Source organism: Oncorhynchus masou, unplaced genomic scaffold, assembly GCF_036934945.1.
Source record: "Oncorhynchus masou masou isolate Uvic2021 unplaced genomic scaffold, UVic_Omas_1.1 unplaced_scaffold_1437, whole genome shotgun sequence".
NCBI classification, from domain to species: Eukaryota; Metazoa; Chordata; class Actinopteri; order Salmoniformes; family Salmonidae; genus Oncorhynchus; species Oncorhynchus masou.
In genome coordinates, this window is record NW_027004335.1 from 89,539 (window position 1) to 115,650 (window position 26,112).

The 26,112-nt window shown below is 42.7% G+C and overlaps 2 protein-coding genes across 2 annotated transcripts; both read left to right on the forward strand.

Annotated features, from left to right (window-relative positions):
* Nucleotides 1–1,937: 1,937 nt before the first annotated feature.
* Nucleotides 1,938–9,323, forward strand: LOC135530843 (gastrula zinc finger protein XlCGF26.1-like). The gene is made up of 3 exons (XM_064959017.1): nucleotides 1,938–2,048; nucleotides 5,077–5,293; nucleotides 7,139–9,323. Exons 2-3 carry the CDS (start codon nucleotides 5,095–5,097, stop codon nucleotides 8,545–8,547), a joined length of 1,608 nt encoding a protein of 535 aa, XP_064815089.1. The 5' UTR covers nucleotides 1,938–2,048; nucleotides 5,077–5,094; the 3' UTR covers nucleotides 8,548–9,323.
* A 7,097-nt stretch (nucleotides 9,324–16,420) lies between these two features.
* On the forward strand, nucleotides 16,421–24,240 carry LOC135530842 (zinc finger protein 883-like). The gene is made up of 4 exons (XM_064959016.1): nucleotides 16,421–16,525; nucleotides 17,721–17,744; nucleotides 19,440–19,657; nucleotides 20,108–24,240. Exons 3-4 carry the CDS (start codon nucleotides 19,459–19,461, stop codon nucleotides 21,712–21,714), a joined length of 1,806 nt encoding a protein of 601 aa, XP_064815088.1. The 5' UTR covers nucleotides 16,421–16,525; nucleotides 17,721–17,744; nucleotides 19,440–19,458; the 3' UTR covers nucleotides 21,715–24,240.
* The last annotated feature ends 1,872 nt before the right edge of the window (nucleotides 24,241–26,112 follow it).

Sequence of the window (26,112 nt, forward strand, 5' to 3'; positions counted from 1 at the left end):
AAAATGTATTGTTATGTCATGATCTGGATGGAACCGGTGTTTTTTAGAATATTGTTCTGTTCCGGAACAGTATAGATCCCTTTCGTTGTCAGTTCTGGTTCTGTTCCTTGAAATTCCGGTTTTCTTTTCTGTTCCCTGAACTGGTTCCAACCCCTGGTTTAGAATATTGTAAAGTATCCATTAATTAAATAATAAATGCTAACAAACTGTTATCTTCTTCTTCATTAAAGGTGGATGATGTTGGTAGATTGTCTTTATCCATGAAAAGTCAGTATTGTATCATGGTGAGGATAAATCACAAGAATAAAAGATGCCAGACACTCACTGCATTGTTGGAATATTATAAACTGTCTGGTTTGAGCCCTGAATGCTGATTGGCTGACAGCCGTCGTTATATCAGACAGTATGACAAAACATGTATTTTTACTGCTCTAATTACATTGGTAACCAGTTTATAATAGCAATAAGGCACCTCGGGGGTTTGTGGTATATGGCCAATGTATCCAGGCAGTCCGCTTTCAGTCGTGCATAAGAACAGCCCTTAGCAGTGGTATATTGGCCATATACCACACCCCTTCTGGCCTTATTGCTTAAACATAATACTCTGGTGAATGTTTGTATTGAATGGAGAGTGGTTGGGAAATTGTTTTGCACTCCATGTAACGTTGCGCTTGGAACACAAGAGAAGGTCGACAATCAAGTCACGTCGAATCAGCAAAGTATATGAAAATCAGAACACTTCCCACAGCAGTGGCAGATCACCATGACTGAAGTGGTAGCAGGGAAGACTGTGGCAAGCGCTGAAAGAATCAAGGTGAGTGGCGTTTTTACTCCGCCACTCTTGGCTTTTGTAGGGTGGTCGGCACTCTGCTCTCCCCAGTCTACTCTTGGCTTTAGTAGGGTGGTCGGCACTCTGCTCTCCCCAGTGTGTCTATGGAGAGCGCTGCTCAAATCGCTGAGTGCAATTTGTCAGCTTTGCGGTATTCAACTTAACACGTATGATGAAAGCACAAGCTTTCTGGGTTTTAAAAGTACTTATCAACCACAATACTCAATTTTTTACGTTTTCTTTTCTTCATCTCCCTTGCGACCCTTTCAGAAAAAATCACAATCAAGCATTTTTAAGACAAATCGATGCTCAAATTGAAAGCGATTGATGAGCGGAATGGGAGGTGCATCTTGTGTTGATAGCAAGCCCCACGCCTGATGGAGAGGTGTGTGGGTGGATTCATTTTATCTAATTAATTGGTGCAATTGTTATTTTTCAGATTTGTGAAGATTGGGATTTGTGAAGATTGAGTACACACTTGCACAACAGTCAACATTGCAGGACGGAAAAAAATCATTGCAAAATGTATAACAGAATTTCCGAAAAGCTTCCACAAAATCAAGTAGAAATCAGAAAAGAATGACGGGAAATGCTGTATTATGTTGGTAGATTGTCTTTATTGATGTCAGTATAGTCACTTTAAATAATGCCACTTTAATGTTTACAAATCTTACATTAATCATCTCATGTGTGTGTATATATACTGTATTTTATACAATGTATTGCATCGTGCCTATGCCTCTCGGTCATCTCATCCATATATTTATATGTACATATTTTTATTAGATTACTTGTTATATATTACTGCACTGTCGGAACGAGAAGACAAGCATTTCGCTACACTCGCATTAACATCTGCTAACCACGTGTGACCCGAACAATGGATTTGATAGTGACATGGGGATAATAAAGGATAACAGATGCTGTACACTGTTGTAATAATATAACATCACACTGCAGATAGAATGTAATGACAGCTGTCTTGTTTTGGTTGAAATATCTATTTTCGTTTGTTTTGCCTGACTTCTTTCCGTCGGAGGCCTGTAAAACATGCACAATGACTACGCTGATACGACGCTCACGAACATTTCCTGCAGCATCTCATAATCCAGACCAAACTCACTCGGAAAGTGGATACGTTTTTCCCGCTTGCTCTACGAGACCTCAACATTTCCAATTATTTTCAGCCAAGAAATTCGCTACAGGAAATCCGTTCCAGGTAACCTATTGCTAATTGTTATTATTTGTTTTAATGATGCTTGTAACACGGTCTGTAAACCAACGCATTCCAGGATGAAACCGCACTGGTTTCCGCGGCCTGGTTTTGTTGTTCCCCCAGCTAGTTAGCTGTTAGCCAGTTAGCAACACATCTCCCGTCAAAACCCGTTTGTGTAGCTAGCTAGCTAACATGCTAACTTTACTTCAGGGTCACTGTTGAAGTGTGACTTCCATTTCATTGTTGTTGCAAATAAGAATTTGTTAACTGATTTGCCTAGTTAAATAAATAAAACAAATATTTGGTTTTGCTACTTAGGTAACCAGCTAGCAAAATTAGCAGGACTAAACTAACCGAAAATCAAACTCCTGCCAGAATTCAGCCCCCCCTAATGCGAGAACGCGCACGCACGCTCTTCTACATTTTCTTGCCTGCCGAAATCCGTGCGCGTACATGCGAAGGGGGGAGATTTTCGGCACAACACCAGCTACCAGTTTATGCAAACGTCGAATCCCAATGCTTCAAACACATCTACAGTGATTTTGCGCAAAATGCTATGTAGTAACAGTTCAACCGTCAGCTACCATTTCTGTCAAGCCGTCCAGTCATACACTTTTATACATACGTTCGATCAATTCAACGAATGCATTGCCTCTGCAACGCAATGCTGAAAAGCAAACACAGTGTCCCATTGGAAATGAATGAATGTACTTCTGGTGCACCAAAATACAACGATACTGTTGGTGTGATAGAGGCGTAACACTTTTCCAAGCAAAGTAAGAATGAATATCGACCAAAGAAAATAAAACACAGTTGTGAAACAGACAAGAATAAGGAAGTACTTCCGGGTCAAGGATCTTTTGGAATCCTTCAGAATAAGAGTCCCGTCATGGATATACTGACAAGATGCATGTCTCTCCGCCCTAATAATGGGAGTGGTTGTCCACAAACCTGCACGGTGGGCTGTCTAGCTCCCCCCTATCCTTTCTTTGAATTGGTTGATACATCTCATTATTGTAATCCTTTAAAAAAAATATTTGATGAAGGTTGTTGACGCCAACCGCCTGTATTCAATGGAGAGAGATGGATCAAATCAAATGTTATTGGTCACATACACATGGTCAGCAGATGTTAATGCGAGTGTAGCGAAATGCTTGTGCTTGTAGTTCCGACCGAGCGGTAATATCTAACAAGTAATCTAACAATTCCACAACAACTACCCAATACACACACATCTAAAATCTATGTAAAGGAATGGAATAAGAATATCATTACATGTAAAGATATGGAAAAGTCTATGTCGGTAGCAGCCTCTCTGAGTTAGCGATGGCTGTTTAACAGTCTGATGGCCTTGAGATAAATGGATGTATGTAGGTAGCAGCCTCTCTGTGCTAGCGATGGCTGTTTAACAGTCTGATGGCCTTGAGATAGAAGCTATTTTTTTCAGTCTCTCGGTCCCAACTTTGATGCACCTGCACTGACCTCGCCTTCTGGATGGTAGCGGGGTGAACAGGCAGTGGCTTGGGTGGTTGTTGTCCTCGATGATCTTTTTGGCCTTCCTGTGACATCGGGTGCTGGACGTGCCCTGGAGGGCAGGTCGCCCCCCCCCCCGGGGATGCCTTGTGCAACCACACCACCCTCTGGAGAGCCGTAGCGTCATGCCATGAATATGCATGGTTATCTCGAGACTCCAATGTTTTTTCTAAAAGTTGTGTGTCACGCATGTCACATGTCCTACTTATATCAGTACACTTGTAACGACTTAAGGATGACAAAACTTCTATTCGATCAAGTAAACCTTGTGTAGCAAATAAGCCATAACTTTTGTGTTGACCAAAATCGAAACTCATTTACCTCCAAACAAAAACTCCCTGCTTGGTGGGCGAAACAATGAGAAAACGGCACCTGCTGGAGGGAGACAGATTTTCAGCCGAGTTGAGCCTCTCTCTTCCTCTTCCTCTCTGGTTATACTTTGTAAATAAAAGTATTTCTATAAGATATTATGTGATTTATTTGTTTATTTTTTCCAGACTAAATGGTCAACAATGTGTTCTGTGAGTAGACCTATTAATTATTGTCCACAATTATCAATATAACTGAGTTTACACCCCCAGGAACACTTCTAGTTTCCAAGTCAACTGAGTTTACACCCCCAGGAACACTTCTAGTTTCCAAGTCCACTGAGTTTACACCCCAGGAACACTTCTAGTTTCCAAGTCAACTGAGTTTACACCCCCAGGAACACTTCTAGTTTCCAAGTCAACTGAGTTTACACCCCCAGGAACACTTCTAGTTTCCAAGTCAACTGAGTTTACACCCCCAGGAATACTTCTAGTTTCCAAATCCACTGAGTTTACACCCCCAGGAACACTTCTAGTTTCCAAGTCCACTGAGTTTACACCCCCAGGAACACTTCTAGTTTCCAAATCCACTGAGTTTACACCCCCAGGAACACTTCTAGTTTCCAAATCCACTGAGTTTACACCCCCAGGGACACTTCTAGTTTCCAAATCCACTGAGTTTACACCCCCAGGGACACTTCTAGTTTCCAAATCCACTGAGTTTACACCCCCAGGAGCGTCTCTTTTCCCCGTAATTGAATCGTAATTGGATATCACGAAATTGGGGACAGAAAGGGGGTAAAATACACACAAAAAAACAATTCTAAACAACTTTTAACAATTTCCACTGAAAATTATACAAACACAGTGCAGATTGACAGTTTTTGCTGTTTGGTGCTGTCCAATTTTCTGTGTAAATTGTTAAAATGAGTCCTTGTGCATGGAGTTGTAGGGTTTGTATTCATTGCTTGTTTAAGTTTGTACTCAACAGCCAGTGTCTTTCTTCATTTATTGCCTAATTTCTGACTGGCTGTTGCCGTCAATCCTATATTTTTTTTATGGCAAAAACAGTTTCCTGCTGGACGTGATGTGTGTTTAGCTAGCTAAGATACATGTTTGTCTTTTCTGGAGCTATACCACGATCAAGATTTGTGAAAATCACCCTGAACTCTTTTGGTCTCCTCTTTTAGATCCACCTCTAGCCTACCATGTCTGAACCAGGTTCTGGTTGTGGTGTTCCAGCCCAGAGAAGCTCACAGCAGGGTCCAGAGTTGCTGTCAGTGAAGCTGGGGTACTGCAGTCAAACAGTGGAACTCAATGCGATTGTCAAGGAGGAGGGCGAGGAGAGAGAAATCAATGAGGGGGAGGAGGAAGAGCGAGAGGAGGACAGGGCCTCTGTTGACTCAGGTAAATTCAGGCTAACATCCTCTTTGGTTCAGAGGTAAACAACCCAAAATAACCATTGATTTTCTGGTTCATTAAGAAATGTAAACATGTGTTTTTGGTTGTTGAATAAAATGTTAATTCTGAATATTTAGGAAAGTTAGCTGGCTAACTCATTGATTCTGCTTTGTAGTATAACCCTTCTAAAACTGTTTGAATGATGTATGTGTAAGAAGGAAGGCGAGTGCCCCCCCCCCCCAAAAAAAATGTCTACCGACCATAGCGCAATGCATTGTAATTTGACAATGGAGGCATTATCTATGTGCAATGCAACAAGCCCCTTCCAAAGTATTTATTTTAATCCACTGTTGATCCTAATAAATGTGGAATCCTGCATTAACTTCCTGGTGACACATGGGGGCAGTTTTGAGTAGCTTGGATGAATAAGGTGCCCAGAGTAAACTGCCTGCTACTCTGTCCCAGATGCTAATATATGCATATCATTACTCGTATTGGATAGAAAACACTCTGATGTTTCTAAAACTGTTTGAATGATGTCTGTGAGTATAACATAACTCATATAACATGTTAGGCGAAAACCTGAGAAAAATCCAACCAGGAAGTGGGAAATCTGAGGCTTGTAGTTTTTTTAAAACTCAGTCCTTACTGTAGAAACAGTGGGATATTGGTTATATTGCACTTCCTAAGGCTTCCACTAGATGTCAACCGTATTTAGAAACTTGTTTGAGGATTCTACTATAAAGGAGGGGCTCATAGGAGCTGTTTGAGTCAGTGGTCTGGCAGAGTGCCTTGAGTGCCCTTTCCATTGCTTTTCTACAGACAAAGGAATTCTCCAGTTGGAACATTATTGAACATTTATGTTAAAAACATCCTAACAATTGATTCTATACTTAGTTTGGCGTGTTTCTACGACCTGTAATATAACTTTTTGAACTTTTCATCCGACGTTCGGCTGGACCTGAATACGCGTTTGGATTTGTTTACCAACAAAAGACGCTATTTGGACATAAATGATGGACATTATCGAACAAATCAAACATTTATGGTGCAATTGGGATTCCTGGGAGTGCATTCTGTTGAAGATCATCAAAGGTAAGTGAATATTTATAATGCTATTTCTGACTTCTGTTGAGTCCACAACATGGCGGATATCTGTATGGCTTGTTTTGTTGTCTGAGCGCTGTACTCAGATTATTGCGTATTATTGTGCTTTTTCCATCTGACACAGCGGTTTCATTAAGGAGAAGTATATCTCTAATTTCACATGTAACACTTGAATTTTCGTCAACATTTATGATGAGTATTTCTGTAACTTGATGTGGCTCTCTGCAAAATCAATGCATGTTTTAGAACTATTGAACGTACCGCGCCAATGTAAAATGAGATTTTTTAATATAAATATGCACTTTCGCGAACAAAACATACATGTATTGTGTAACATGAAGTCCTATGAGTGTCATCTGATGAAGATCATCAAAGGTTAGTGATTAATTTTATCTATATTTCTGCTTTTTGTGACTGCTATCTTTGGCTGGAAACATGGCTGGATTTTTATGTGACTTGGTGATGACCTAACATAATCGTTTGTGGTGCTTTCGCTGTAAAGCATTTTTGAAATCAGTCACTGTGGCTGGATTAACGAGAATGTTATCTTTAAAATGGTGTTTGATACTTCTATGTTTGAGGAATTTTAATTATGAGATTTTTGTTGATTTGAATTTGGAGCCCTTCACTTTCACTGGCTGTTGGCGAGGTGGGACGCCAGTCCCACATATCTCATAGAGGTTAAGCTAAAATACGTTGTTCCTCTGTCTGTTGCTTACCCTATATCTGTTCATATTCTTACAGGAGAGATCCCCAACCCAGACTCAGTCAAGGAGCCCAGTTCCACAGCATCAAGACTGCCTGGTTGTGGGAGTTACCCCTGTCCTCAATGTGGGAAGTGTTTCAGTCGAGCAGGAGACCTGAAGACTCATCAGAGATCGCACAGTGGAGAGAAGTCTGCCAGTACTTTCAATGTGATTGTCAAAGAGGAGGAGGATGAAAAGGAAATCTATGAGACGGTAAAGAGAGAAGTTAAGGAAGAGCAGGAACCTAGTGGTGTAGTTGACCCAGATACATCAAGACTATCTGGTCTTTGTCGATTCCCCTGTCATCAGTGTGGGAAGAGTTTCCGTTCCTCAGGTAATCTAAAGAATCATCAAAGAGTACACACTCGAGAGAAACCATTTCAATGTGCCACATGTGGGAAGAGGTTCCGTGAAAAATTCAACCTCACGGGACATGAGAAGGTACATAGTGGGGAGAAGCCTTACCACTGCACCCAGTGTGGGAAAAGCTTCAATCGTTCGGGAAGTCTTAAGGAACATCAAAGAGTACATACAGGGGAGAAGCCTTATCTCTGCTCTCTTTGTCAGAAGAGTTTTAGTCAGCCAGGAAATCTTAGGAAACATCAGAGAATACATACAGGGGAGAAGCCTTACCGTTGCTTTCTGTGTGGAAATAGTTTTGGTTTCGCTGGAAACCTAAAGAATCATCAGAGAGCACACTGTGGAGAGAAGCCTTACCACTGCTCTCAGTGTGGGGAGGGATTCCCTCAACTAAAAAGTCTTAAAAGCCATCAGAAAATACATTTTGGAGAGACACCTGCCTGTACTTTCAATGTGATTGTCAAAGAGGAGAATGATGAGAAGGAAATGAGAGAAGTTGAAGAGGACAACAACAACAGTGGTATAGTTGACCCAGATATATCAAGACTGCCTGATCGTTACATCTGTCCTCAATGTGGAAAGAGTTTCAGTACCTCAAGTAATCTTAAGAATCATCAAAGAGTACACACTGGAGAGAAACCTTTTCTCTGCTCCCAATGTGGGAGGAGTTTCAGTGAGAAAGTAAACCTTAAGAGACACGAAAGAGTGCATAGTGGAGAGAAGCCTTACCACTGCACCACATGTGGGAAGAGCTTCAATCATTCAGGAAGCCTTACAAATCATCAGAGAATTCACACAGGGGAGAAACCTTTCCACTGCTCACTGTGCGGAAATAATTTCCGTTTTGCTGGAGACCTAAAGAATCATCAGAGATCACACAGTGGAGAGAAGCCTTACCACTGCTCTCAGTGTGGCGAGGGATTCACTCAGCTAAGAAGTCTAAAAAGTCATGAGAGAATATCCATTGGAGGGAAGCCTGCCTGTGCTTTCAATGTGATTGTCCAAGAAGAGAAAGAATTTGAGGGAGAGGAGAGTGATGTGAAATAAATGTGAAGTGAGGATACATAAGCTACCTATAGGTATTGATATTCACACCTATCCTTGCAATGGTGTCATGGACTGCACCATTTAGGGCTATCTTCTTTTACTTCTATGAGTGTATTGGAAGTTCACAAATAGGCCATGCTGGGGCTGAGTCTATATTTGTCTACACTGGGGCTGAGTCTATATATATATATATATATATATAGTATATACTGGGGCTGAGTCTATATAGGCCTGTATACTGGGGCTGAGTCTATATAGGACTGTTTACTGGGGCTGAGTCTGTTTATAGTATATATTGGGTCTGAGTCTATATATAGTATATACTGGGGCTGAGTCTATATATAGCATATACTGGGGCTGAATCTATATATAGTATATACTGGGGCTCAATGTCCCAAATGGGGCACTATTCCATCTATCTCTCATAGACTCCAGTAGAATTCCGTTGTGGATATTTTTATACCTGATTAAACTCAGTAGAAGGGCTGGTTTGTATTGACATAAAATGTATTGTTATGTCATGATCTGGATGGAACCGGTGTTTTTTAGAATATTGTTCTGTTCCGGAACAGTATAGATCCCTTTCGTTGTCAGTTCTGGTTCTGTTCCTTGAAATTCTGGTTTTCTTTTCTGTTCCCTGAACTGGTTCCAACCCCTGGTTTAGAATATTGTAAAGTATCCATTAATTAAATAATAAATGCTAACAAACTGTTATCTTCTTCTTCATTAAAGGTGGATGATGTTGGTAGATTGTCTTTATCCATGAAAAGTCAGTATTGTATCATGGTGATGATAAATCACAAGAATAAAAGATGCCAGACACTCACTGCATTGTTGGAATATTAGAAACTGTCTGGTTTGAGCCCTGAATGCTGATTGGCTGACAGCCGTTGGTATATCAGACAGTATGACATAACATGCATTTTTACTGCTCTAATTACATTGGTAACCAGTTTATAATAGCAATAAGGCACCTCGGGGGTTTGTGGTATATGGCCAATGTATCCAGGCAGTCCGCTTTCAGTCGTGCATAAGAACAGCCCTTAGCAGTGGTATATTGGCCATATACCACACCCCCTCTGGCCTTATTGCTTAAACATAAGAGGCTACTCTGGTGAATGTTTGATGAATGGAGAGTGGATTATCTACTTTACACACAATCTCTGCTCTACTTGTTCAGCTTCCCAGAGAGGAGGCTACAACGGAGAATATTTGTGATGAATAAAGAGTGGTGCTCGTTTTATGAAGTTAGATCAAAAAACTGATTCAATTTAGGATCATAGGCTGAGTTTACACAGACAGCCAAGATCTGATGTGAAAAAAATGTCATGTGATTGGTCAAAAGACCAATGAATGAAGAAAAAAACCTCAATTGGGCAGCCTGTGTAAACGCAGCCATAATGACAGTATTCTATATTTATGCTCACCCTCTTTTTACATTTCTCAACATGATTTAAAAAAATATATAATTCTTCAAGTCTTAGATCTTGGGTTATGTACATTGTTATTTTGAAGTAGCCTACAGTGTTGTGAATGATGTACAGAGAATGAATTTTAGAGCATAAAGCGTTAAAGAACTAGCCTGTCTTTTGTTTCGATAAAAGCACATTGCCTATTGCCCATAGTGGCTCGCGTTGTTGAGTTTTGACCGCATGGCATGAGAGAAAAATGCGATCATTCACAAAATAATTTAAAACAATCTCATTGGCCAACAAAAATAACAGCTGAAAGACTGTGCGAAACACGTTCCACATGTTGTGCGCGAAAGTGGTTGGGAAATTGTTTTGCCCTCCATGTAACATTGCGCTTGGAACACAAGAGAAGGTCGACAATCAACAGTCACTTCGAATCAGCAAAGTATATGAGAATGTCAGAACACTTCCCACAGCAGCGGCAGATCACCATGACTGAAGTGGTAGCAGGGAAGACTGTGGCAAGCGCTGAAAGAATCCAGGTGAGTGGCGTTTTACTCCAACCTTTACTCCGCTACTCTTGGCTTTAGTAGGGTGGTCGGCACTCTGCTCTCCCCAGTCTACTCTTGGCTTTAGTAGGGTGGTCGGCACTCTGCTCTCCCCAGTCTACTCTTGGCTTTAGTAGGGTGGTCGGCACTCTGCTCTCCCCAGTCTACTCTTGGCTTTAGTAGGGTGGTCGGCACTCTGCTCTCCCCAGTCTACTCTTGGCTTTAGTAGGGTGGTCGGCACTCTGCTCTCCCCAGTCTACTCTTGGCTTCAGTAGGGTGGTCGGCACTCTGCTCTCCCCAGTCTACTCTTGGCTTTAGTAGGGTGGTCGGCACTCTGCTCTCCCCAGTCTACTCTTAGCTTTAGTAGGGTGGTCGGCACTCTGCTCTCCTCAGTCTACTCTTGGCTTTAGTAGGGTGGTCGGCACTCTGCTCTCCCCAGTCTACTCTTGGCTTTAGTAGGGTGGTCGGCACTCTGCTCTCCCCAGTCTACTCTTGGCTTTAGTAGGGTGGTCGGCTCTCTGCTCTACCAGTCTAACCTTGGCTTTAGTAGGGTGGTCGGCACTCTGCTCTCCCCAGTCTACTCTTGGCTTTAGTAGGGTGGTCGGCACTCTGCTCTCCCCAGTCTAACCTTGGCTTTAGTAGGGTGGTCGGCACTCTGCTCTCCCCAGTCTACTCTTGGCTTCAGTAGGGTGGTCGGCACTCTGCTCTCCCCAGTCTACTCTTGGCTTTAGTAGGGTGGTCGGCACTCTGCTCTCCCCAGTCTACTCTTGGCTTTAGTAGGGTGGTCGGCACTCTGCTCTCCCCAGTCTACTCTTGGCTTCAGTAGGGTGGTCGGCACTCTGCTCTCCCCAGTCTACTCTTGGCTTTAGTAGGGTGGTCGGCACTCTGCTCTCCCCAGTCTACTCTTGGCTTCAGTAGTGTGGTCGGCACTCTGCTCTCCCCAGTCTACTCGTGGCTTTAGTAGGGTGGTTGGCTCTCTGCTCTACCAGTCTAACCTTGGCTTTAGTTGGGTGGTCTGCACTCTGCTCTCCCCAGTCTACTCTTGGCTTTAGTAGGGTGGTCGGCACTCTGCTCTCCCCAGTCTACTCTTGGCTTTAGTAGGGTGGTCGGCACTCTGCTCTCCTCAGTCTACTCTTGGCTTTAGTAGGGTGGTCGGCACTCTGCTCTCCCCAGTCTACTCTTGGCTTTAGTAGGGTGGTCGGCACTCTGCTCTCCCCAGTCTACTCTTGGCTTTAGTAGGGTGGTCGGCTCTCTGCTCTACCAGTCTAACCTTGGCTTTAGTAGGGTGGTCGGCACTCTGCTCTCCCCAGTCTACTCTTGGCTTTAGTAGGGTGGTCGGCACTCTGCTCTCCCCAGTCTACTCTTGGCTTCAGTAGGGTGGTCGGCACTCTGCTCTCCCCAGTCTACTCTTGGCTTTAGTAGGGTGGTCGGCACTCTGCTCTCCCCAGTCTACTCTTGGCTTTAGTAGGGTGGTCGGCACTCTGCTCTCCCCAGTCTACTCTTGGCTTCAGTAGGGTGGTCGGCACTCTGCTCTCCCCAGTCTACTCTTGGCTTCAGTAGGGTGGTCGGCACTCTGCTCTCCCCAGTCTACTCGTGGCTTTAGTAGGGTGGTTGGCTCTCTGCTCTACCAGTCTAACCTTGGCTTTAGTTGGGTGGTCTGCACTCTGCTCTCCCCAGTCTACTCTTGGCTTTAGTAGGGTGGTCGGCACTCTGCTCTCCCCAGTCTACTCTTGGCTTTAGTAGGGTGGTCGGCACTCTGCTCTCCCCAGTCTACTCTTGGCTTTAGTAGGGTGGTCGGCACTCTGCTCTCCCCAGTCTACTCTTGGCTTTAGTAGGGTGGTCGGCACTCTGCTCTCCCCAGTCTACTCTTGGCTTTAGTAGGGTGGTCGGCACTCTGCTCTCCCCAGTGTGTCTATGGAGAGCGCTGCTCAAAGCACTGAGTGCAATTTGTCAGCTTTTCCGTATTCAACTTAACACGTATGACGAAAGCACAAGCTTTCTGGATTTAAAAATAAATGGTAATACCATTTTAAAAGTACTTATCAACCACAATACTCTATTTTTTTAACGTTTTCTGTTCTTCATCTCCCTTGCGACCCTTTCAGAAAAAATCACAATCAAGCATTTTTAAGACAACAAAAATCGATGCTCAAATTGAAAGCGATTGATGAGCTTTGAATCTATTTGTTTTGTTTGAGAAAGAATGTGAGTGGGAATGGGAGGTGCATCTTGTGTTGATAGCAAGCCCCAAGCCTGATGGAGAGGAGAGATGTGAGAGTGGATTGTGATACATGGATATATATTTCATCTAATTCATTGGTGCAATTGTTGTTTTTCAGATTTGTGAAGATTGGGTACACACTTGCACAGCAGTCAACATGCCCCTTTCCAAAAGTTGATCACCCCTCAATGAGGCAGTTTCTGAAGGAGAAAGTCATCAATGGAGGTGCCGTCCCTGGATACCAACAGCTTCAGGAAAAGTACTCGGGAGACGTCTATGAAGGAAGAACTCGAGCAACATCTTGCAGGGAAGTGTCAGTGGCTATCATCTTTGATGAAACCCCAGATGTTAAAGGAAGATGTGTACTAAATATCGTCATGGCGCCACTTGAAAAGGACACCTCGGGGAGAATGATTGGCTACCTCGAGCAGCATCTTGCAGGGAAGTGTCAGTGGCTATCATCTTTGATGAAACCCCAGATGTTGAAGGAAGATGTGTACTAAACATCATGGCGCCACTTGAAAAGGACACCTCGGGGAGAATAATTGGCTACCTCGAGCAGCATCTTGCAGGGAAGTGTCAGTGGCTATCATCTTTGATGAAACCCCAGATGTTGAAGGAAGATGTGTACTAAACATCGTCATGCATGGCGCCACTTGAAAAGGATTCCTCGGGGAAAATGATTGGCTACCTCGAGCAACATCTGGCAGGGAAGTGTCAGTGGCTATCATCTTTGATGAAACCACAGATGTTGAAGGAAGATGTGTACTAAACATCATGGCGCCATTTGAAAAGGACACCTCGGGAAGAATGATTGGCTACCTCGAGCAGCATCTTGCAGGGAAGTGTCAGTGGCTATCATCTTTGATGAAACCCCAGATGTTGAAGGAAGATGTGTACTAAATATCGTCATGGCGCCACTTGAAAAGGACACCTCGGGGAGAATGATTGGCTACCTTGCAGAGACAGTGTTTCTGGAGCAGTGGAAACCATTCAACCGTTTCCATGGCGGTGGTGAAATGTCTACAAGACTACAGTATCTCCAATGATGACGTCTTTGTCTTTGACACGGAGAGAGAGAGAAATGCTGCGTACATGAAGAAAGCCTACAAAAAGCTGCACTTCAGCCATTGTTCCCCCAACTCCCTGCACATAACATGCATGGCTCGCATCATGAATCTGATAGGCAGTGCTTTCCACAAACCTTTTAATCAGCTGAACACATTCATGCTAAGTTTTTTTCGCAGATATTTTACCAGACAGGGGCACGCAAAAGAAAATACCTTACCTTCCTCGCTAACCAACTGGCAGGACGGAAGAGAGCAACTATGGCTCCCATTCCATGTGCAACACGCTGGAACTCATGATTCTCGTCAGTGCAGTACCACTCAGAGCAGTATGGCCTCTACAATGGGTCCATGCTGTGTTGTCATGTGTTGCTGCCATGCTGTTGTTGTCTTAGATCTCTTCATGTAGTGTTGTCATGTGTTGCTGCCATGCTGTTGTTGTCTTAGATCTCTTCATGTAGTGTTGTCATGTGTTGCTGCCATGCTGTTGTTGTCTTAGATCTCTTCATGTAGTGTTGTCATGTGTTGCTGCCATGCTGTTGTCTTAGATCTCTTCATGTAGTGTTGTCTCTCTTGTCGTGATGTTTGTCCTGTATTTTTAATCCCCCGTCCCCGCAGGAGGCCTTTTGGTAGGCCGTCACTGTATATAAGTAGGTAGGCCGTCACTGTCAATAAGTAGGTAGGCCGTCACTGTAAATAAGTAGGTAGGCCGTCACTGTATATAAGTAGGTAGGCCGTCACTGTATATAAGTAGGTAGGCCGTCACTGTATATAAGTAGGTAGGCCGTCACTGTATATAAGTAGGTAGGCCGTCACTGTATATAAGTAGGTAGGACGTCACTGTAAATAAGTAGGTAGGCCGTCACTGTCAATAAGTAGGTAGGCCGTCACTGTATATAAGTAGGTAGGACGTCACTGTAAATAAGTAGGTAGGCCGTCACTGTATATAAGTAGGTAGGCCGTCACTGTCAATAAGTAGGTAGGCCGTCACTGTCAATAAGTAGGTAGGCCGTCACTGTAAATAAGTAGGTAGGCCGTCACTGTCAATAAGTAGGTAGGCCGTCACTGTATATAAGTAGGTAGGCCGTCACTGTATATAAGTAGGTAGGCCGTCACTGTATATAAGTAGGTAGGCCGTCACTGTCAATAAGAATTTGTTCTCAACTGACTTGCCTCGTTAAATAAATACAAATACAGATGGAAATACAGGTATGATTTAAATCTACATGCAATTGCTTAAGTCATTGTCATAACATTGTAATTATGCCGTAATGTCATTTCATATTTCATAGTCATATTTCCGATGTTCCTCTTTTTTAAAATTCTGTGTCATTCAAAGGTGTGTGGCCAAAGTGCACCGCAGTTTGTAGAGAAACTCCACGAGATGCTACAAGACCACGAGCCGGTTCAGTTGCTGCAGATTCAGCTGAACATCATGGCAGACAAGTGCAAAGTCATCCAAAGTGCTGTACAGAAACCCAGCCTAAAACCCCAAACAGCAAGCAATGCAGGTGTAGAAGCATGGTGGCTAGGAAAAACTCCCTAGAAAGGCCAAAACTTAGGAAGAAACTTAGAGAGGAACCAGGCCTTGGTCACCCCCCCCCTCCCCTCCCCCCCCACCTCTCATTATGTTCAGAAAAAGACCTGTGTTTGTGTTCAAAAAAGCACAGTTGTATCTAATTGTTTTCATGGAAGATGAACTTGAGATATGTCTTAATTGCAGATTGGACCCCAGGTGTTTCTTTTGTCCTAGTTTAATCTCTTTTTTTATGGGGAAATGCACTTTTCTTATGTTGGAGCTGCTTCCATCCCATTTTTTTGTTCAGAAAAAGAGCTATTTGTTCAGGAAAATTTGAGCACTTTAAATGTCTCTAATTGTTTTAGTATGATGTATTCTGCTTATAATCTATATAAAACGGATCACATATGACTTTATCGCTTTATATGAAATTAACGTGAGAAAAAAAAAACATTGCAAAATGTATCACAGAATTTCTGAAAAGCTTCCACAAAATCAAGCATTTTTGGAAGTAGAAATCAGAAAAGAATGTCGCGAAATCCTGTATTATGTTGGTAGATTGTCTTTATTGATGTCAGTATAGTCACTTTAAATAATGCCACTTTAATGTTTACATATCTTACATTACTCATCTCATATGTGTGTGTATATATACTGTATTTTATACAATGTATTGCATATGCCTCTCGGTCATCTCATCCATATATTTATAGGTACATATTCTTATTCAATCCCTTTAGATTTGTGTGTATTGGATAGTTGTTGTGGATTTTTTTAGATTACTTGTTAGATATTACTGCAATCTCGGAACGAGAAGACAAGCCTTTCGCTACACTCGCATTAACATCTGCTAACCATGTGTGACCCGTACAATGGATTTGATAGTGACATGGGGATAATAAAGGATAACAGATGCTGTACACTGTTGAAATAATATAACATCACACTGCAGATAGACTGTAATGACAGCTGTCTTGTTTTGGTTGAAATATCTATTTTCGTTTGTTTTGCCTGACTTCTTTCCGTCGGAGGCCTGTAAAACATGCACAATGACTACGCTGATACGACGCTCACGAACATTTCCTGCAGCATCTCATAATCCAGACCAAACTCACTCGGAAAGTGGATACATTTTTCCCGCTTGCTCAACGAGACCTCACCATTTCCAATTATTTTCAGCCAAGAAATTCGCTACAGGAAATCCGTTCCAGGTAACCTATTGCTAATTGTTATTATTTGTTTTAATGATGCTTGTAACACGGTCTGTAAACCAACGCATTCCAGGATGAAACCGCACTGGTTTCCGCGGCCTGGTTTTGTTGTTCCCCCAGCTAGTTAGCTGTTAGCCAGTTAGCAACACATCTCCCGTCCGACCCGTTTGTGTAGCTAGCTAGCAAACATGCTAACTTTATTTCAGGGTCACGGTTGAAGTGTGTCTTTTATTTCATAGTTAGCCAGCTGCCGACTCATCTTCAGTACAATGACTGTACGGAGGAATTAGCTAACCGGCTGCTCCTTGTTTAGTCACAGGCCTTTTGGTAGGCCGTCATTGCAAATAAGAATTTGTTGTTAACTGATTTGCCTAGTTAAATAAATAAAACAAATATTTGGTTTAGCTATTTAGGTAACCAGCTAGCGAAATTAGCAGGACTAAACGTTGCTAAACTAACGTTTACAGGGTGTGCCCCGAAAATCACCCCCTGCCAGAATTCAGCCCCCCCCTACTGCGTGAACGCGCACGCACGCACTTCTACATTTTCTTGCCTGCCGAAATCCCCCCCCCCCCCCCCCTTCTAATTTCCTTAATTGTGTGCCTGGAGTCAAATACTTCCGGTGGCACACACAACTCACGAGCCACCAAAATCCTGTCAAATACTTTATATAGAACAAACTTCGCGTCAGGATATGCAACCGAAATTAATAAATAATGTATGTGTGTCATATTAAATATTATATTAAACATGCCTTCTGGATGGTAGCGGGGTGAACAGGCAGTGGCTTGGGTGGTTGTTGTCCTTGATGATCTTTTTGGCCTTCCTGTGACATCGGGTGCGGGACTTGCCCTGGAGGGCAGGTAGTTTGTCCCCCCCACCCCCACGCATGTCACGTGTCCTACTTATATCAGTACATTCGTAACGACTTAAGGATGACACAATTTCTATTCGATCAAGTAAACCTTGTGTAGGAAATGAGCCATTACTTTTTTTGTTGACCAAAAGTGACACACTCATTGACCTCCATACAAAAACTCCCTGCTTGGTGGGCAAAACAACAAGAAAAACGCCACCTACTGGAGGGATACAGATTTGCAGCCGCGTTGGGTCCCCCACTTCCTCTCTGCTTATACTTTGTAAATTAAAGTATTTCTGTAAGATATTATGTGATTTATTTGTTTATTTTTTCCAGACTAAATGCTCAACAATGTGTTCTGTGAGTAGACCTATTAATTATTGTCCACAATTATCAATATATTTTATACTAGTTATCATACAAAGAATAACTAAAATATTGTTATAAAATATTGTTATTTATTTGTTATTTTTTTCAAGTCTAAATGGTCAACAATTTGTGTCCTCCTATCATTTATTGCACCTTACACAATTATCTGTACATTGTGCTGCAGTAACAGGTCCATTCTACCCAGGAAAACGTCTAGTCTCCAAGTCCACTGAGTTTACACCCCCAGGAACACTTCTAGTTTCCAAATCCACTGAGTTTACACCCCCAGGAACACTTCTTGTTTCCAAATCCACTGAGTTTACACCCCCAGGAACACTTCTAGTTTCCAAATCCACTGAGTTTACACCCCCAGGAACACTTCTAGTTTCCAAATCCACTGAGTTTACACCCCCAGGAACACTTCTAGTTTCCAAATCCACTGAGTTTACACCCCCAGGAACACTTCTAGTCTCCAAGTCCACTGAGTTTACACCCCCAGGAACACTTCTAGTTTCCAAATCCACTGAGTTTACACCCCCAGGAACACTTCTAGTCTCCAAGTCCACTGAGTTTACACCCCCAGGAATACTTCTAGTTTCCAAATCCACTGAGTTTACACCCCCAGGAACACTTCTAGTTTCCAAATCCACTGAGTTTACACCCCCAGGAACACTTCTAGTTTCCAAATCCACTGAGTTTACACCCCCAGGAACACTTCTAGTTTCCAAATCCACTGAGTTTACACCCCCAGGAACACTTCTAGTTTCCAAATCCACTGAGTTTACACCCCCAGGAACACTTCTAGTTTCCAAGTCCACTGAGTTTACACCCCCAGGAATACTTCTAGTCCCCAAATCCACTGAGTTTACACCCCCAGGAACACTTCTAGTCCCCAAATCCACTGAGTTTACACCCCCAGGAACACTTCTAGTTTCCAAATCCACTGAGTTTACACCCCCAGGAACACTTCTAGTCTCCAAGTCCACTGAGTTTACACCCCCAGGAGCGTCTCTTTTCCCCGTAATTGAATCGTAATTGGATATCACGAAATTGGGGACAGAAAGGGGGTAAAATACACACAAAAAAACAATTCTAAACAACTTTTAACAATTTCCACTGAAAATTATACAAACACAGTGCAGATTGACAGTTTTTGCTGTTTGGTGCTGTCCTTGTTACCAAACTTTGTAGAATTTTCTGTGGAAATTGTTCAAATGAGTCCTTGTGCATGGAGTTGTAGGGTTTGTTTAACTTTGTATTCATTGGTTTTTCATACATTTTAAAGTGACATCTCTGTGTCTACATCACTCTGTTACCTAGAATTAGGGGCAGTTCCTAACACAAGCAAATGCTTGTGTTGCCTAATAGCCTAAAGGCGAATGTTTGAATAGGCTACTGAGGACGGGGTGGTAATTTCAATCACTGTATGTATCAATGTATCATATATTAGTAATGAATTTGAACTGAATGTGCTTGTACTCGACAGCCAGTGTTTTTATTCACTTATGGCCTAATCTGACTTGCTGTTGCCGTCAATCCTATGTTTATTTGATGAAAAAAAGGGTTTTCTGCTTGACGGGATGTGTGTTTTGCTAGCTTAGATACATGTTTGCTGTCTTTTCTGGAGCTATACCACGATCAAGGTTTGTGAAAATCATCCTGAACTCTTTCGGTCTCCTCTTTTAGATCCACCTCTAGCCCGACCATGTCTGAACCGGGTTCTGGTTGTGGTGTTCCAGCCCAGAGAAGCTCACAGCAGAGTCCAGAGTTGCTGTCAGTGAAGCTGGGGGACTGCAGTCAAACAGTGGAACTCAATGTGATTGTCAAAGACGAGGAGGAGGAGAGAGAAATCAATGAGGGGGAGGAGGAAGAGAGAGAGGAGGACAGGGCCTCTGTTGACTCAGGTAAATTCAGGCTAACATCCTCTTTGGTTCAGAGGTAAACAACCCAAAATAACCATTGATTTTCTGGTTCATTAAGAAATGTAATCTTAGATATGTTTTTGGTTGTTAAGTCAATTAGAGCATGCCAATTTCAAGTTAATCTTTAAAAAGAAATCTATATTTCTGAATATTTAGGCAAGTTAGCTGGCTAACTCATTGATTCTGCTTTGTATTATACCCCTCAGGCTTCTGTATGTGTAAGAGGGAAGGCGAGTGTCTACCGACCATTTGGCAATGCATTGTAATTTCACAATGCCATTTTCTATGTGCGATGCAATGCAACAAGCCCCTTGCAAAGTATTTATCTCAATACTCTGTTAATCCAAATTAATGTTGAATCCTGCGTTGGTAAGCTTAAAGCCTTTGTTTCTTTGTCAGTTTCTGACCATATATGTGTTCATATTCTTACAGGAGAGATCCCCAACTCAGACTCAGTCAACAAGCCCAGTTCCACAGCATCAAGACTACCTGGACATGGGAGTTATTCGTGCCCTCAATGTGAGAAGAGTTTCAGTTCCTCAACTATTCTAAAGAATCATCAAAGAGTACACACTGGAGAAAAACCTTTCCACTGCTCTGCATGTGGAAAGAGTTTCAGTGAGAAAGTAAACCTCAAGAGACACGAGAGAGTACATAGTGGAGAGAAGCCTTACCACTGCACCCAATGTGGGAAGAGCTTCAATCATTCTGGAAGCCTTAAGGAACACCAAAGAGTACATACAGGGGAGAAACCTTACCACTGTGCTCTTTGTAGGAAGCATTTCAGTCAGCCAGGAAGCCTTAAGAAACACCAGAGAATTCATACAGGGGAGAAACCTTACCACTGCTCACAGTGTGGAAAGAATTTTCGTTTCGCAGGAGACCTAAAGAGTCACCAGAGATCACACAGTGGAGAGAAGCCTTACCACTGTTCTCAGTGTGGCGAGGGATTCACTCAGCTCAGGCGTCTTAAACGTCATCAGAGGATACACATTGGAGGGAAGCCTGTCTGTGTTTTAAATGTGATTGTCAAAGAGGAGGAGGTTGAGAGGGAAATCAAAGAGGAGGAAAAGCGAGAAGTTGAGGAAGAGGAGGACAATAGTGGTATAGTTGACCCAGATACATCAACATTGCCTGGTTGTAGTCTTTACCCCTGCCATCAATGTGGGAAGAGTTTCCGTTCCTCAAGTAATCTACAGAATCATCAAAAAGTACACACTGGAGAAAAGCCTTACCATTGCTCTGAGTGTGGGGAGGGATTCACTCAGCTACTACGTCTTAAAAGTCATCAGAGAATATACAATGGAGGGAAGCCTGTTTGTGCGTTAAATGTGATTGTCAAAGAGGAGGAGGTTGAGAGGGAAATCAAAGAGGAGGAAAAGCGAGAAGTTGAGGAAGAGGAAGACAATAGTAGTGTCGTTGACCCAGATACACCAAGACTGCCTGATCGTGGTCGTTACCCATGCCATCAATGTGGGAAGAGTTTCCGTTCCTCAAGTAATCTAAAGAATCATCAAAGAGTACACACAGGAGAGAAACCTTACCACTGCTCCCAATGTGGGAGGGGTTTCAGTGAGAAGGTAAATCTTAAGAGACATGGCAAAGTACATAGTGGAAAGAAGCCTTATCACTGCACCCAATGTGAGAAGAGCTTTAATTATTCAGGAAGCCTTAAGGAACACCAGAGAATACATACAGGGGAGAAGCCTTACCACTGCTCTCTATGTGGTAAGAGTTTCAGTCAGCCAGGAAACCTTAAGAAACATCAGAGAATACATACAGGGGAGAAGCCTTACCACTGCTCTCTTTGCGGTAAGAGTTTCAGTCAGCCAGGAAACCTTAAGAAACATCAGAGAGTACATACAGGCGAGAAGCTTTACCACTGCTCTCATTGTGGGGGTGGTTTCACTCAGCTAAGAAGTCTTAAAAGTCATGAGAAAATACACATTGGAGGGAAGCCTGCCTGTGCTTTCAATGTGATTGTCAAGGAGGAGGAGGAGGAGGAAGAGGAGGAGGAAGAAAAGAAAGAAGTTGAGTGAGAGGAGAGCGACGTGAAATAAAGGTGAAGTGAGAATAGATAAGCAACTCTATAGTTATTGAAATTCACACCTATCCTTGCAATTGCATCTTCTGTGACAGCATGGTCATGGGCAGCACCATTTGAGTTTTAAAAATCAGTAAGGGTTTTCCTGCACAACTGTAAAATCAGACTGTAGTCTTGTCACAGCCAGGTCAGCAGTCGAGGTAATTCCGTAACGTAATAGTATCATCCCTATTGAGATGAGATCGAGACCAGATTGTTAACAACTATAGTGGTTGCTGTAGTAGTGCTATTCCCAGGCCTAAAGCCTTTTACATGAGATCGAGACAAGATCGTTAACAACTATAGTGGTTGCTGTAATAGTGCTATTCCCAGGCCTAAAGCCTTCACATGAGATCGAGACAAGATCGTTAACAACTATAGTGGTTGCTGTAGTAATGCTATTCCCAGGCCTAAAGCCTTTACATGAGATCGAGACAAGATCGTTAACAACTATAGTGGTTGCTGTAATAGTGCTATTCCCAGGCCTAAAGCCTTTTACATGAGATCGAGACAAGATCGTTAACAACTATAGTGGTTGCTGTAATAGTGCTATTCCCAGGCCTAAAGCCTTTACATGAGATCGAGACAAGATCGTTAACAACTATAGTGGTTGCTGTAATAGTGCTATTCCCAGGCCTAAAGCCTTTTACATGAGATCAAGACAAGATCGTTAACAACTATAGTGGTTGCTGTAGTAGCCTGATTGGTTTACATTAACAATACATGTCTCATTGTAAACCAGGTTGCCAGTCCGGGTCTAAGCCTGTGTTCCTGGCCTTGACCCAAGCATTATTTATTTAATGAATTATTTCTGAACAAGATACCACCTCCTAATGTACTGCAGTGTGTACAGTCTGAACAAGATACCACCTCCTAATGTGCTGCAGTGTGTACAGTCTGAACAAGATACCTCCTCCTAATGTGCTGCAGTGTGTACAGTCTGAACAAGATACCACCTCCTAATGTGCTGCAGTGTGTACAGTCTGAACAAGATACCACCTCCTAATGTACTGCAGTGTGTACAGTCTGAACAAGATCCCTCCCCCTAATGTACTGCAGTGTGTATCATCTGAACAAGATACCACCTCCTAATGTGCTGCAGTGTGTACAGTCTGAACAAGATACCACCTCCTAATGTGCTGCAGTGTGTACAGTCTGAACAAGATCCCTCCCCCTAATGTGCTGCAGTGTGTACAGTCTGAACAAGATAGCACCTCCTAATGTACTGCAGTGTGTACAGTCTGAACAAGATCCCACCTCCTAATGTGCTGCAGTGTGTACAGTCTGAACAAGATACCACCTCCTAATGTGCTGCAGTGTGTACAGTCTGAACAAGATACCACCTCCTAATGTGCTGCAGTGTGTACAGTCTGAACAAGATACCACCTCCTAATGTACTGCAGTGTGTACAGTCTGAACAAGATACCACCTCCTAATGTACTGCAGTGTGTACAGTCTGAACAAGATACCACCTCCTAATGTACTGCAGTGTGTACAGTCTGAACAAGATACCACCTCCTAATGTGCTGCAGTGTGTACAGTCTGAACAAGATACCACCTCCTAATGTGCTGCAGTGTGTACAGTCTGAACAAGATACCACCTCCTAATGTACTGCAGTGTGTACAGTCTGAACAGGTACAAAGCCAAGGTTGGTGATTTACTGCTTCCTGCAGTTATGGAATGTTAGCTCAGGACTATAATTCATTGGTTGACTCCTCCTCCTGACCTCCTCCTGACCTGGATGGAATTATACGACCTGGATATAGTGCACTACATTTGACCATGATTTTTGGAATGAGATGTTGGACGAGCAGGTGTCACACTACATCGGTTGCCACTACAAACGTATCTTCCTTTATCTACTACCAGACAGAGAAACGCTCCATTTTCACATCTGCTGATGTTGGGTTGGTGCTTGAGATTATGAATATGTAGTAGAATGTTTTTGAAATGTCCCTTTAAAGGTACGTATGCCCATGTACACGACTAACATTTAAATGTAGAACAGTTGACAGTAGCATAATCTATATTTGACTTGAGCTGAATACTGGGGCTGACTCTACATATAGTATATACTGGGGCTGAGTCTATATATAGTATATACTGGGGGCTGAGTCTATATATAGTATATACTGGGGGCTGAGTCTATATATAGTATATACTGGGGGCTGAGTCTATATATACTATATACTGGGGGCTGAGTCTATATATACTATATACTGGGGGCTGAGTCTATATATAGTATATACTGGGGGCTGAGTCTATATATAGTATATACTGGGGGCTGAGTCTATATATAGTATATACTGGGGGCTGAGTCTATATATAGTATATACTGGGGGCTGAGTCTATATATAGTATATACTGGGGCTGAGTCTATATATAGTATATACTGGGGGCTGAGTCTATATATAGTATATACTGGGGGCTGAGTCTATATATAGTATATACTGGGGGCTGAGTCTATATATAGTATATACTGGGGGCTGAGTCTATATATAGTATATACTGGGGGCTGAGTCTATATATAGTATATACTGGGGGCTGAGTCTATATATAGTATATACTGGGGCTGAATCTATATATAGTATATACTGGGGCTGAGTCTATATATAGTATATACTGGGGGCTGAGTCGATATGTAGTATATACTGTGGGCTGAATGTCCCAAATGGTGCGCTATTCACCCTGTAGTGCACTACTTTCGACCATGGGCCCTATTCTGTAGTGCACTACTTTTGACTATGGGACCTATTCTGTGGTGCACTGCATTTGACCATGGCCCCTATGGGCTATTCTATTGAATACAAAATAAGTCCATAGACTCCAGTAGTGGATAGTTTTTATACATGATTAAACTCAGTAGAAGGGCTGGTTTCTATTGACATCAAGTCTCTTGTTGTGTCATGATGGAACCTGTAAGTAATTCCTAATCATTTTGTTCTGAACAGAACCGTTGTTGTTTTTTTGTTCCATTCCAGCAAAGTAAAGTTCTGAACCGGTTCGAACCCTGACGCGCTGGGCATCTTGTTGCCATGACGCGCTGGGCATCTTGTTGCCATGACGCGCTGGGCATCTTGTTGCCATGACGCGCTGGGCATCTTGTTGCCATGACGCGCTGGGCTTCTTGTTGACATGACGCGCTGGGCATCTTGTTGCCATGACGCGCTGGGCATCTTGTTGCCATGACGTGCTGGGCATCTTGTTGCCATGACGCGCTGGGCATCTTGTTGCCATGACGCGCTGGGCTTCTTGTTGACATGACGCGCTGGGCATCTTGTTGCCATGACGCGCTGGGCATCTTGTTGTTATGACATATATTATCTGTTATGACATGTATTATCTGTTATAACATGTATTATCTGTTATGACATGTATTATCTGAATTATTTTATTTTTATTTTACCTTTATTTAACTAGGCAAGTCAGTTAAGAACAATTTAGGAACAGTGGGTTAATTGCCTGTTCAGGGGCAGAATGACAGATTTGTACCTTGTCAGCTCGGGGGTTTGAACTTGCAACCTTCTGGTTACTAGTCCAACGCTCTAACCACTCGGCTGCCCACGGAAGTATACCTACAGAGGAGTGGCTTCTATGATGAAACTTTGAATGTCTTTGAACTTCAGAGAGTTGGCTTTAACTAACGTTGGACCAGAACTATCCCTTAATCATGACACTCAGTTCCATTACAGTACAGACAATGCCTCCTAAACGTGATAACTATAGCATCCTTAGTATCCTTAACTAGCGTTGAAATAGTTCATCAATGTTCTCTAATTAAACCTCTCTCTCCGTAATGTCTGAATCACCCCTGCAATGTCCGTAGCTACAGTAGACTATGCATGCTTCAGTGGGAGGGGAGGGGGAACGTAGACTGCACACACTGGCAAAGATTTTCAGCAGGCGGACACTGGAATATGTTTCTGAGTGTATAGGGACTGGAAAGAAATGCCTGGAATGTAAAATAACATTATTAACCAGTTCCCATGCTTTTCAAAATCACTGTTCTGGAACAGTATAGATCCCTTTCGTTGTCAGTTCTGGTTCTGTTCCGGAACAGTATAGATCCCTTTCGTTGTCAGTTCTGGTTCTGTTCCGGAACAGTATAGATCCCTTTCGTTGTCAGTTCTGGTTCTGTTCCGGAACAGTATAGATCCCTTTCGTTGTCAGTTCTTGTTCTGTTCCTTGAAATTCCGGTTTTCTTTTCTGTTCCCTGAACTGGTTCCTAACCCCTGTTTTAGAACAATGTAAAGTATCCATTAATTAAATAATAAATGCTAACAAACTGTTATCTTCTTCTTCATTGAAGGTGGATGATGTTGGTAGATTGTCTTTATCCATGAAAAGTCAGTA

Coding starts and splice junctions, on each gene's coding strand:
- LOC135530843 (XM_064959017.1), top strand. CDS start 5,095: ATGTCTGAACCAGGTTCTGGTTGTGGTGTTCCAGCCCAGAGAAGCTCA. Junction 5,294..7,138: donor CAGGGCCTCTGTTGACTCAG/GTAAATTCAGGC, acceptor ATATTCTTACAG/GAGAGATCCCCAACCCAGAC.
- LOC135530842 (XM_064959016.1), top strand. CDS start 19,459: ATGTCTGAACCGGGTTCTGGTTGTGGTGTTCCAGCCCAGAGAAGCTCA. Junction 19,658..20,107: donor CAGGGCCTCTGTTGACTCAG/GTAAATTCAGGC, acceptor ATATTCTTACAG/GAGAGATCCCCAACTCAGAC.